General features: G+C 37.7%; 1 protein-coding gene across 1 annotated transcript in view; it reads right to left on the reverse strand.

Moving 5' to 3' along the window:
- BMPR2 (bone morphogenetic protein receptor type 2) overlaps positions 1 to 13,554 on the reverse strand; it is a 106,094-nt gene that overhangs the window by 50,884 nt on the left and 41,656 nt on the right. The window contains exons 2-3 of the mRNA XM_068686037.1: positions 2,179 to 2,352; positions 810 to 989 (exon numbers count right to left, since the gene is read on the reverse strand). Of these exons, the coding sequence (XP_068542138.1) occupies positions 810 to 989; positions 2,179 to 2,352 (354 nt within the window). The remainder of the gene's footprint in view (positions 1 to 809; positions 990 to 2,178; positions 2,353 to 13,554) is intronic.

Genomic DNA, 13,554 nt, shown 5'->3' on the forward strand with positions numbered 1-13,554 from the left:
ACACAGAAACACTTGTACCTCCATTTACAATCCTGCCTCTATTCAATTCTTATATAGAAAAGGCTGAAATTCAGATAGGCTAACAACTCTGCTTCTTAATTCTTGGAATGAAGCATCATAGAGTGTCTGCTAGTCATGATCTTGCTTCTGTAATTGGAGGTTAAGGGGAATGATACCTTGATTTGGATCCATTTGCTATGTTAATTTTATACTAAATAATTTAATAGATAATCTAATCTGGACAAAAACTACATTGCTATGACTAGTACTCTTTGAATGTTAAGCCAAAATTAATCTCTACCAGAGATATGCAAAGGAAAGAAGTCAGATTTCAAAGCACTGTAAGGCTGCTGAAGAGAACCTCAACAGCCTGATCACTTTAAGACCGGTTCTACTGCTCAAAGCTATCTATGAACCAAGACTGAATAGACAGACCAGACTTTTCAGATGTGCCATAATTTTAATGAACTTCCTGGCCTGTTTTTAACAGACATCAGAATCCTTCTGAATATCCTCACATGTTTCTGAAGTTAGGCATCCAAACACCCAAGCACACAAAATTAGAGACTATTTTGGAAAATATAAGCATTCAGCAATTGCCTATACAAAAACCTCTCTTGTAAGCACTTAACTCATTCTTTGCAGAGCACTGCGGCATATATAAATGTGTTAAAGTTCATGTGGAAAACCTCTGTTCTGTTTGCTGTTTCTGCATATGATTAGAAATGTCATAGATTTCACATTTTATAGTACACAAAAGAAGAATCTTTCTCCAAAACAAATGGCAGAGATTGAAATGTCTGACTTACTGAAAGGTGTTGTATCAGTAGGGTCAGGAGGTGGAAAGTTTTCCGTGAAGTTGACATTGCACAAGTCAGTGCTACAACAGCAGAAGCGATATGTTCCATTTTGAATCACAGAAGGTGTGGTCGTAACTATACACTCCTCAAAGTGACACTCTTGTGGGTCTCCTATGTGAGACCAGCAACCTGTAAAAAGAAGTAAATTCAATAATTGCTTTTGTTATGGAGGCATAATAGAAATCCGTACCATATAATATGCGATTAAATGTTACAGAGCAGGGTGAAAACACTTATCATAATTTGCTCAACTGACTTTACTAACACCATTTAAAACCAGCAACTGGACAATTTGTTCTAGAATTTACCTCTGTGAATGAGAAAAAACATGGTGATGCAGGCCAGCACCAAAGCTGCCCAGCTGTCAACCTCAGTATGACAAACCACCACCTGGCCCACAGTCTAGGCAAAACTGTGACTTAGTATTCATTCTTGGAGCTAGAAAAAAAGATGCATCTATAGTTTGGTACTTCTTGCAGAATTTCTAAAAATGGTGTCCTTCTCATTGTCAACGTTACTAGAACTACAGAACTACATCTTATTTCTTGCTTAGTTTAGGCCCTTGGTTCCTATATCAACTGTCCCTTCTCAAATATGGTCAAAGGTAGTTAAATGTTTATGCACAAGTGCCTGGAAAGTTAAGAGGCAGTGTGGGAGCAGCAGTAAGTAATCAGTGCTTCTTTCAAGCAGATTACCAGATCAAACATGAAATAAGAGCTTTGAGATGAACTGCACATATTGTAAACACCAGTTTTCATTCAGTTCATACCTTATACTACATTAACTTGTATCCAAGTAACCAAGCACAGTTTCTGAGAATGAATATCAAAGCACATCTCCAGCAACTGCAAGACACTTCACCTCTCCCTACCATCATGCTCCCAGCAGAAAAATAATGAACTGACAGTTAGTACGTGACAGTTTTGTGCTAGAGCTGCAATTTACTTTGTAAACAAACACCCAATCAATTTGAAAGTACATTTTTACTTAATGAGACATTTATTTTTAAACTTACCATGACTCAATATGTATAATGAGGTATACTCAAGAAAGCTATCTTCCTCTGGACTTCTTATGTAATAACAGATTTTATTTTTTTCCTCTTAACTGTACACTGGGCTCCTTAGTCTCTTTTATAAGTCATTTGTTTCAACAAACTTGTTATTCATACTTAAGATTGCTAAATGGAAAGTTAAGTTTGTACAATGAGCAAACAAAACACTCAGTTTTGCAACAGAGCATCCTCAGATCATATCGCTATACCCCCAAAAAAAGTTAAGAGTGGCAAAAACTGCACTTATGATGAAATGTTACATACCTTGTTTTACAAGATTTATGTCTCCTTCTCTTGTTTTCTCCCAAAGTCCATAGCAGGTGCTACCTTTCATGCACAAAATTGTGCCATTCTCCTGGGAGATTCGGCTCTCACTGATTCCATGGTCCTGCTGATATGGGTCCTTAAATGCACACAGCCGCTCCTCGCTCTGTGCAGCTTAAGACAAAGAAAGAAAAATATTTTTTGTCACTGATTTCATTCAGGAAACTTTAACTCTAACTTTACAGTATGATTATGGTCTTCTGGAAACCTATAACCATCTTGAACTGTAAGTGCCCATTCTTTAAAATGTACTTCAATGGTCAGAAACAAAAATGAGGTCCATCTATCCTGAAGTTACTTTCATGAAGAAGACCAAAAAAAGCAGACATTTTAAAATGAATGCGTAAATGCTTTAAGTCCACATGTACAGAACAAAAATTTCATTGCATAGCCTGCATCGTTTGTCCTCAAGTGTAAGTTACACAACTGTTAGTTGGTTTCTTCAGCAACCACATGCGTTACTTAATTGTTTCCAGATCCTAAACCAATATGATCTTTTTCAGAGTGCCACCCAATCCAGTGTGCCTCCCTCATTCAGTTCCCCCACCCCACCACTCTTTCTTTTGATCTCTCTCTTTTTTCCTACTTTTTATCCATCCGTTGCACTGACATTACTACTTTTCCCTCAGCAACTTAATATTTTTGGCTATTTCACAGATCATTATTGACCACCAACAGAAATACTAACAGCTGAGTAAAACCCATACGACTCTGATCATCAGATCTGCAGAACACTGACTGTAAACAGGAGCAATGCTGTGCATAAAATCTCCCTGTGGAATGTCCAGCAGGGACATTCTATGTATGTAAAAAGCATAAAAACAAATATACATGATCACTTGAAAAAATATTTGATTTTTTTAATTACAAAAAAAAAAAAAAATCAAGACATACTGATTTTAACAAGAATATTTGATCAATAAAACCTTAAAAATGGAATAACTTAAGAACTCAGATGTTTTACCCATACAATTACTGCTTTTTCACTTATGTCACCTCCATTAAAGGACTCAACCTTGCTGATATGCCTCTATCTTTTCCTTAGGAAAAGACGGGTAAACTTCCAAATTCCTTAAAAAGGCATCAAGCTCCAAGATAAATCTTACATTTGTAGTAAATATGTTCTTTAAAGTATTTTCATTCTTTACTTAAATATGATTTTATAAAATGCATGGCAAGGTAGATGTGGAACTACAGCACAAAAAAATTATTCGGTAGTACAGCTCAGAAAAGATCTAGTCTCAGTAAATACTTGTACTATGCATCTCAAGTAGATTTCATCCCATTCTTTAACTCATGTGAAAGCACAGTCAGCAGAGAAATGCAAGGTTTAGTAGATGACAAGTGATCTTTTGAGAAAACCAATTTTGAACTTAAAATAAACTTGTAGAATATGATTGTCAATTATAAAGGTACTGGATACGTACAAAATAATTAAATTCTCAGTGAATAATTATTTTGTCATTCTACAGCACACTTGCTGCAAAAATACTGTTTAATCATATTATTGGCACAGATCGTTTTGTAATAGGCAAAATAAGATATCTAGACTCGGATGTGTGTCTCTTTTCTAAGGCTTTTACTACTCATTAAAGAGTCTAAACTCGATATTCTCTTATCCAGAGACAACTATATATAACTGCACCATGCAGAAAAACAGTTTGACAGTGACTCCCAGCTTATTCTGCGGCAGCAGTAATTAAAATAGCACAACTTAGTGTATTTTTAATGGTCTGGTAGGGCATGTATGATCAGTTGAGCTGCATGTCAGTTCAGTAGTGGTAAATCCTCAGAGGAGGGGACAGGAACTTCTTAAGCTCCTGTAATTCAATCACTTGCAGTTCCACATACTCCAATAACCTAGACAGTAGTCCATGTTACTCACCCGCCTCTCTGTATACTGACTGGCGTTTAATTTATCTTTTACATCTGTAACTTGAGTTTTGAGGTGATAAATACACTCATTACAAAGCAGTGGCTTATGTTCAGAAACTCAATTGCCTAAATTTCATATCTAACATTTTCTTTCTAAATGAGTAAGCTGAGTTACTGAGGACAAAAAGGTCATATATTAAGAGCCAACATGTGCTGCCTCAAGCAGTCCTTGCCAGTCGCACGCTGTAGTTTTATTCTCAGGAACAGCTGAGTATGCCAGGCGTGAAGCATCTGTCCTACATTCCCTGCTCTATGACATGGGACTGGCCAAGAAACAATGTATGAAAGGATAGTACTCAACTACTGCAAGAGAACTGGAGCTGACTCACTTTTTGAAAATTGAGAGAAAAAAAAATCACTGAAATACAATTTTCAAGAGGGAGCAGGACAGAATTACAACTTCTTGTGAAACACGATGCATCTGCTCCAAGGGACACTACAAAGGTTGTATAATCAATTGCGTGCGATAGCTGAATGGGACTAAGGTCATCTGAGATGTTGCTTGTTTACAGAATGCTCAAGTTGTTGCAAGATAAGCTCTTTAATGATTTGCCTGTGAAAAAATAAATTTAAAAGAACAGAACTTATAAAGCAGCCAAATAGATCTGGTTTCATTGTCAAAACCTGTTTAGTGCTTTTTTTGTTTTGTTTTGTTGCATTTTTTCCCCAAACAACAACAAAAACCACAATGCCAGAAGAAGTCCACTTCCATAATACTTCAATAGGTATAAAAAAATAAGCAATACTTTTAACCTCTAAACTAATAGGGGAAAAAAAGAAAAAAGATTTTGCTTTCTACTTACACACACACACATATATAAAGTAAGATATACAGTTACATGTATCATGTTTGTGCTCCAGAGTCACAGACCACTGTAACTGTCCACTTTCAGACTCTTCACCTTTCTATGTATCTATTAGGATTAAGGTTGAAAGGCAAGAACATGCCAAAGCTACTTTGAAAACTACAAGTTGTTAACCACTGTGCTCGATGCTACCCAACCATACACTAGATAAACAATCATTGCTACCAAAAGCTCTTCTCATTTAAGAAAACACTGCCCCATACCAACACCTGCAGAGGTGAGGAAGATGCAAGCATGGGAAAGCACCAGTGCTAGCGAATGAGTGCCTGCCTTCATCAGTTTTCTAGCATACTAATAAAAATGCAAGTTAACTTGCCACAATTTAGCATCAGATGATCTCAGTGGGAAACTTTTCCAACAAAAATAAAGGTTACACACCCAACAAATAGAGTTTTCATGCTGATCCCTGCACATTCCTGCTTCCATTATAACTGAGAGTACTGCAGCCCCTACGGGAGCAGTACCCACTGCAATACTCTGCTGACCCCTGCCCTTATTCTGATGGTTTAGAACATTTGGAGGATCAGGATTTTATTTTATTTTTTTTCTATCGTCTCTGTACGTTCATTGTTGATGCTCTAATGCCAAAGAAAATTGAGTAGGACATTCAGATCTCCAGAAACTATCCTGAAGAACCACAGAATAGATGAGCTGCTTCAGTTTCCTTACATGGTTTTGCACGTTCCTGCTCAGGGAATTTGGCAATAAGGTTTTGCTCTTCCAGTCAGCGGAACTCAACAGCTCTAAAAACTTTTAGTATAAGAACACTTCTAAGTTAGGCCCTGGAAGCAGCTGCCAGCTTAGATGAGTATGCCTTAAAGCTTTCCCCAAAAGAAATGGAGATACTGCTGTAAAAAAAAAAAAAAAAAAAAAAAAAAAAAAAAAAAAAAAACACCACAGAGGTGCCGGAGTGCCTGTTCTAAACTTTACATGCAGCGAGCTGACAGAACGATATTCCTCAGCTGGGTTCCCTGCTGGTTTTTGTCCCCAAGGCAGGGAAATGGTGGCATAGAACTAGAAGTACTGGATTCTCCTGTCTTCAGTTCCAACAGATACAAACCCAAGAAAATACCTCAGTGCTAAAATCTTCAGTGAACAGCAAGAGCAATTAAAATAAATAAGCTGTTTAGCCTCTGAAGGTTCTGGCTCTTGAACTGATCTGTTTTATATACCCAGGTCATTTGCAATCTATGCCAGAAAAATTAAAGGCAAAGTGCCTGTGGACAGACGCGCTCGGCATGTTTTAAGAACCCACGAGCAGCTCACAGGGCAGTGCTCCTTTGCCTCCAGATTTCTCAGACATACAAGATGCACCAGCATTGCATCTTCAAATGAGCAAAATGCAGAGGCCATTTACAGGTCAAGCTGTACAGTATATTTGCCCAGGCAAGAAATGCCCCCGCATTGTACTCTGCGAACAAACCCAACGCCTAGCACCAAGCGAAGCATCGGCACAGGTTGCCAAGGCCATCTGTTGCGCTGCTGAAGCCATCCTCCAGGCCCCTGCTCTTGCTACGAGATTCCATGGTGGATCAATGCTTGTACAGCCCTGTTCAAGCTCTCCATCTCATTACTCCTACACAAGTTAATCACAAAAATAAGTGCGCTAAAATCATTAATCCGGACTGCAGCTGCTCTGTAAATATGCAAGTCTGTAACAGCTTTTGTCGTTAAGACTAAAACACAGCAAACAGAAAAAAATGCCAAAGGTGTATGTATAATGTATATACACCTAAAGATTATAAATCTACTGAATCAAATGAACACTTTTTTTTTTTTTTTTTTTTTACACACTAGAAGAGTTCACTCTACTTAAACACAACTATCTGATTAAATCAGCATGCAATGAAGAAGTTCTAATTTCCATACTTTTAAAGTTACAAAAAAAAAGGAACAATTCACATGAAAGGTTACCTCCAAAACTGGAGAACACCTACTTAATTTTTCTTCCACAATGTACTACAAGGAAGATTTTGGCATTTTTATCATCACTACAAAAAGGTTGAATTCATAATAAAATATACTTCTTTGTCATATAGAACTCATTACATATTTAGATATTTTCTAATTTATTTTTCATGATAGATGCAGGGAGATTGTCAAACAAACAAATTGAAACGAGTGCTTATATGTCATCAACTGCTGGAAAATTTGCCACCACGGACACGTGGAAATAGATGGGGCTGATATTGTAAGGGACAAAAAAGTAAAACTTGAACGACGACTAGTAAAGGATTTATTATGAAACACGTTTTCCATTCCCCTTGAACTCGTAGAGCAGACAAACTGTGACAAAATGCTTTAATAAAAATAATGAAATTAACTCAAACTCCAGTTCTTTCATCCAGCAGTGATTTCCAACAAAAACAAGAATGGGAGGCACCATTCCCAAAAGTTCTTAGAGGGGAGAAGGGGGGAGCATGTAAGCAGGGCAAGCTCTTCACTTCCTTATCCAAGGAAACAAACAAACAAACACAAAGAGTTTAGAAATTGCTTCTCTCCAGCCCACTTTGCACCTCTATTTTATACAAAAATGAAATGTATAGACCAATTTCAAAGATATGCTTAACACACAAGCAGTATTACAATTAAATATGGGTAAATAAGTAACCTAAGAAACACATCCACCCTGCTTTCCCACATTTGGCTACTGTTATGGTTGCACCTGATCATCACACACACATTCACGCACTTAACGGACTCCATTTTCAGTATACAATTAAATCTTACTGTCATATTCCAAGTTGAGAATGGAGAAACAAAGTTAAATTACTTTTCTGAAATCCTGAAGGAACTAGGAATTAATCAGTTTCACTTGTTCATCTCCCAACATGTTTTGCAGAGGGAGAAGATATTTCTGGGCAGCAAAGATTTTAAAAAATATATAAAAATAAGTTACAAGACAGAAATCTCATGTGCTACAAATATAATTCATGTACACTAGGATGAATTTAAATAAACAAATATGCTTCTATTGTTTTTAATATACTAGTATATTCAGTCTTCTGCAATTATTTTGTGTTATTGGAAAACATAATTACTGAAAACAACTACAACAGAAACACCAAAAGTTACAGGAATCCAACTGCAAATCCTTAAAACATGAGTCATGTTTTCATTAATAGCATAGGAAGTTGGTTCCATTAGTACATAATCAACATTTCCTGTCCTTACATCTATTCAATGCTGTATATGGAACTTGCATCAAGTGCAAAGGGAGGGGGAAAGGAAGGAAATGCTACAGAGAATTATTCTACTCCCTGTTCTAATTGTCGGGATAAAAATCAAATTTGCGGCTTCACGATTAGTGCCAGGCAATACATTTTGTGATGTAGAAATCATGAATAAAAGAATCTGAGCTAGCCATCAAAAGACAGATTTGCATGTAACCTTAGGGAACAGACTTGCTGGCATCACAGATCTATGGATACTGCTTTGGTAATTATATCCAACAACCTTTATGACCACATAGGTGAAGACATAAAAAATAAAAAATTTCAAAGGTAAAGGTTTCTGCACATTTGCTTGCTTATAATAGGATTTCTTTAAATACAAGACATTATACATTCAACTAGGAACTTCACTAGGCTGCAACAGACTTCTTAAAATAAGTTTTTTTTCTGTAACTTGTCCTTTGAATTAAAGACACAAAACCTGTTTTCTTTTGATCCTGTCAGCTCTCTGTGAAATTTTTGTATTCAATCCGGGAAAACATCATTGCCCTAGAGGCAGGGCTACGAGATAGCACGTGTCTTCATGATACAAGCTAATAAAAGGAAGGTTATTAAAATACCACCTCAGAGTATATCAGGAGGCTCCTCTCAGTATGTCTTTTCAGCTACTGTAAGTTGCTTTCTGATGTGATATGGATAAAAAAAAACAAACTTGAAATCATCACCTAGCAAGCACTTCACTGCTGGTTTTCATTTTTTTTTCCTCTGGGGCTTTAACTACAAATATATCTAAATGTGTATACACTTACATAAAAACGTCACATGCAGACTTCTTTTTTGAAGTAATTCATTCTTCTACAGACAGACCACCTTTAATACTAACGTATCAGGAGGAAAAAAGCTAAGATGCTGATGATCTTCCATATATTTACAATATTTACACTTTCAGTACTCTGTGGTTTACAGCACATTTACCAAATACGCAGCAGAGGTCTAGACTGATTGGTTGGAAAGAGAAATAAATCGTCTGTTTAAGGACTGGACATGTAAGTGTGAAGGTCTAAAACTATAAGAAATGGGCTGGGGGCTTCTCGAGCAAGACATTATGAGTAGCACCACACTGATTAATATTTGAAAGAGAAGAAATAAGAAAGAATGGGAACTTGCAAGGAGAAAATACAAAAGGAACTTCCAGGAGGGAAGAGCAGGAAAGTAAAGAAAAATACTTCAGCAAGTTGCATCTGCAATTAAAAGCTTTATTCTCCTTCTAAAAACGAGAGGAAATAGAATATTGTGATCATCAGAAGTCCCCCAGTGTTTTACAGGGCATAGTATGTACCTCAACATACACCACAAAATGTATTTTGACAATAAAACCCAGACAGTTTATACTCAATGTTAAAATCTGGAATAATCTGTTCACAATATTTCATGTCCTTAGTCTTCACTGACAAAAATAATTTGGGTTTTCTCTGCTTTTGCTGTATAACACGGCAGTTTCAAGTGCTGGCAATTACACAAATTCAGGCGTTGATTGAGAACTAGTGCCAAAACTAAAATGATTGCTAGTACTGATATCCATTTCAAAGTGATTAAGTGACTGAGCATGCAGATGACTAAATAATTTATGTTCATTACAAGACCCTTTTCCATTAAAATAACCTGACACTAGAAAATTCAAGTACCCTTTTTTCCTGTACATGGATATACTTTAGGCTTTCATTTTCCTCATTCCAATCTTTAAGGAACCAAGTAACTTCAAGATCTTTTTCTCTTTATACCCTTTTTTATACCCTTTCTAGCACAGTGCTTTCTGCTGATAAACACTATCAGCAACAACAGAGACAACGTTTTCCTGTTGTGTTCTTAAAAGCCACTTGTGCATATTTGTGTTTTGACTGCATTCTGATGTACCATTGGTTTGCTGGCTTCAGGTAACTGAAAAAGATAAAAACAGAACCAGAACGTTTGGCAAGCTGCCTTGCACCTTGCATGTTATATGAGGTTCACACCTCATCTCCCACCCAGGCACCACCATTTTTCACCACTGCTGTACATAGCCCACAGCCTCTTCTTGGCCTCACCTGGGGTATACTGACCCAAGGGATACCCAAGGAAAGGAGCCTAGCTGCCAACAGGCCAGCATGCACTGCCTTGTAGCCTGCTGCTACTGTCTGCTTCTTCCCAGACCCATCCACCACATTTGGGGGTTTAATGAATTAGAATTAATGTCAATAGAGTGGTATGGATTAGCCAAGGAAGTAAACTGTCAATTGAAATTCTTTAATGAAGGCCTTGATCTCTCTTCCCCAAATTAACTCTCCAAGGAAGTGTTACCTTAGAAGAATCCAGCTTAAGTGAGAGGATCTATGAGGGAGAGTAGCAGGACAGCAGAGATTTATTACTAGCAGCTGACAGATTATTTAGTCCACACATGTTGGCAGATTTTATACAGAAGAGACCTGAGTTTACCGCACATAAGCTGTTTCAGTGCCTTATGCCCACAACCTTCAAAATGTTTCAGATGACCATCAGACCACCTGGCTGCGCAACCCTCATCCGAAACAGGCACTGCCACAAAAATCAAAATTTTTATCCACCTATCATGAGCACAGGATACAGTAATTATACCACCCTCATGATAGCTGCTAGAAAGCTAATGATACCTGTGTTCTGGCATAAAAACTGCAGGGACAAAATTAATACATTTCAAGCAAGTTTGAAGCAGCAGAGTTAATCCTGGTTCATGTTTTACATCAAGAGGCTGAGGCGTTTTTCATCCAGCGTGAGAAAAGATCAAGCTAAATCTATAATGAAGACGTATCTCATTGACTCAGCCAGGGTCAGAGAACGACACACTACATATTTAAAAACAAGTGTCCTAAAGTCTGAATGACAACCCTAACAATTTGACCTTCTATCATCTCTATTTCAGCCACTGATCTTACCTACCCCCTTTACAAAACTTCCTTCAGAATGTATACGTCTAAGCAAGAAAAAGAATCTACATTCTTAAATAATTCAGTACCTGAAGATTCTGTTTAGATCTGTGCTCAGCTGGTAAACACTAAGGACAGTTGTTTTTACTGTATAAGTCTGTCTAGTTCAACAGGTTCCTTCCTTCCATCTTCTTCTCCTATGCTAAATTACCATTGATTTTTAACAAGACAATTAAAAGGAAGTGTGCGTAACAAACAGGTAGTAGAGGAATGTTATCAATCTGGCCAACATGAAGTTCTTAAATAATCAACTGCTAGCAGCGAAAAACCCACTCTGGGATGTTAAAAGAGATAACATTATCTTAGTTCAATGACGACACAGGACTGATGACATTTAATCACATAGCTTTTCACTTAAAACAGTCAAAGGCTTCGCACCGAGAGATTGTGGCAGTTTCTTTGTTGTTATTTTTACTATTTAAAAAAATATATATTTTAAGTCATAGTACTTTAACATTCACTTTGAATGCTTCAAGATAATCATCATGGGTACAACTTTGGCTGCCAAAATATAAGAAAAACAAAAACTATTAGAGAGTGTCCAAAGGAAGGCTAGGAAGCAGGTGAAGGTTCTGGTGGGGAGGACGTGTGAGGAGCAGCTGAGGCCCCTTGGTTTGCTCAGCCCCGAGCAGAGCAGGCTGAGGGGAGGCCTGATGGCGGCCTGCAGCTCCCTCACGAGGGGAGCGGAGGGGCAGGCGCTGAGCTCTGCTCTCTGGGGACAGCGACAGGACCCGAGGGGACGGCATGAAGCTGGGACAGGGGACGGTCAGGGAAAGGTTCTGCACCCAGACGGTGGTCTGCTTTTCTGGTGGTTTTGTGTGGAGCCAGGAATTGGACTCAATGATCCTTGTGGGTCCCTTCCAACTCAGGATACTCAGATGATTCTATGATCATCTCACATCAGCTTAGAGCCGATTCCAGAACACTTCACATTCCATATTGAACCAGATTCAGTCAGCGTGTCCCAAGTGGCAATGCAAGGGTCCAAGCCTACTCAAAGAGTATTCTGAAAAGTTGTCAATATTGAAAAGCAGAAGTAAATTAACCTCAAATTTATATGATTAAATCATTAAATACTGTAGAAGTGTCAAATAATAGAACAAGTTTAACACTCACTTAAGGGGAGATCTAAACTAAATATATTAGTGGAGGACAACACAAAAATATTTCCCCTGAAGTCCTAATGCTTGTTTTATGCAACAACCTTAAAGATTCAACAGTATCACTGAGTTTGAAGAAACAGATTTGCTGTGGAGGTTCATGTGGCATAAAGCATGGCTGTGGCTTCAAACCATATTGTCCAGTTTGCACAGTCTTTAGATCTCTCATCATCTTGCCTCCAGATGAAACAATCGCTTATTTTGTGAGCAGACAGGAATCCCAGTCTTTGCACGTATGTGAATCAGCTCAGAAAGAATCTACTCAGAGACTCATGATGCTGGGCAAAAGAAAATGATACAATTTCATCAAAAAGGATTTTGTAAGCCAGTTTTAATACATAGTTTTCTCTGTAAGTATTACTACAACTCAAGCTCAAGGACTTTTAAGCCTAGATTTTGGGGAAAAATGGGGAAGGAAATAGCTGGCTTTCACTGACTCTGTGGGATTTTGGATATCCAACTCCTCCAGGCCTCCTGGAAAAATCCCAACCTACGTTTAATCTTCTGAAAGCACGAAACAGTGTTACAGGATTTAAATAAACCTATCTCTTTTTTCATATTATTCGCTTTCCAAATGACTGCTTGCATTCAGATAAAAATAAGTACATTAATGTTATTGTTTAGCAATTATGCCAAAACAGAAATCTTCAAAGCCTTAGTCACACAATTTTGTCCACTGGCCCATGCCTATTCACAAAGCTGAAAGAAGCGGAATTCTTTATCTTTGCCCTACACTGGAGTTCAGGGATTTTTTTTCTGGGTATGAACGTCTGGCTTCTGTTTATCTGGGCTGTCAAAGTGAAGTATCTGCATGGAATAACACAGGAAACTCTGCAGCAAAAGAAACAGTAAGGCTAAGTAATAATGAGGTATTTCTCCCCCAAAGTCAAATGTAACAAACTTTCCAGAACAAAACCCATTATTTCAGAGTCTGTGTCATGTTCCATTGAAAGCAAGTCTATTACTGGGTATTGCCCTCTGCCACCTAACAATACTTGCTTTTCTAGCAAGCCCGGATGCCTTTTCCTCTGGGTATACTGCTAAAAGATTTTCTTGAATATTTTTCAGTATCTTCAATTTGAAAACCAAACCAAAACAAAACAAAACAAACAAACAAACAAAAAAACAGTATCCATGCAGCCAGTCCATCACAGTATGTTAAAGAAGCTCTTCCTATAAATAT

The sequence above is a fragment of the Anas acuta genome, chromosome 6 (assembly GCF_963932015.1).
Source record: "Anas acuta chromosome 6, bAnaAcu1.1, whole genome shotgun sequence".
In the NCBI taxonomy this organism is placed as follows: Eukaryota; Metazoa; Chordata; class Aves; order Anseriformes; family Anatidae; genus Anas; species Anas acuta.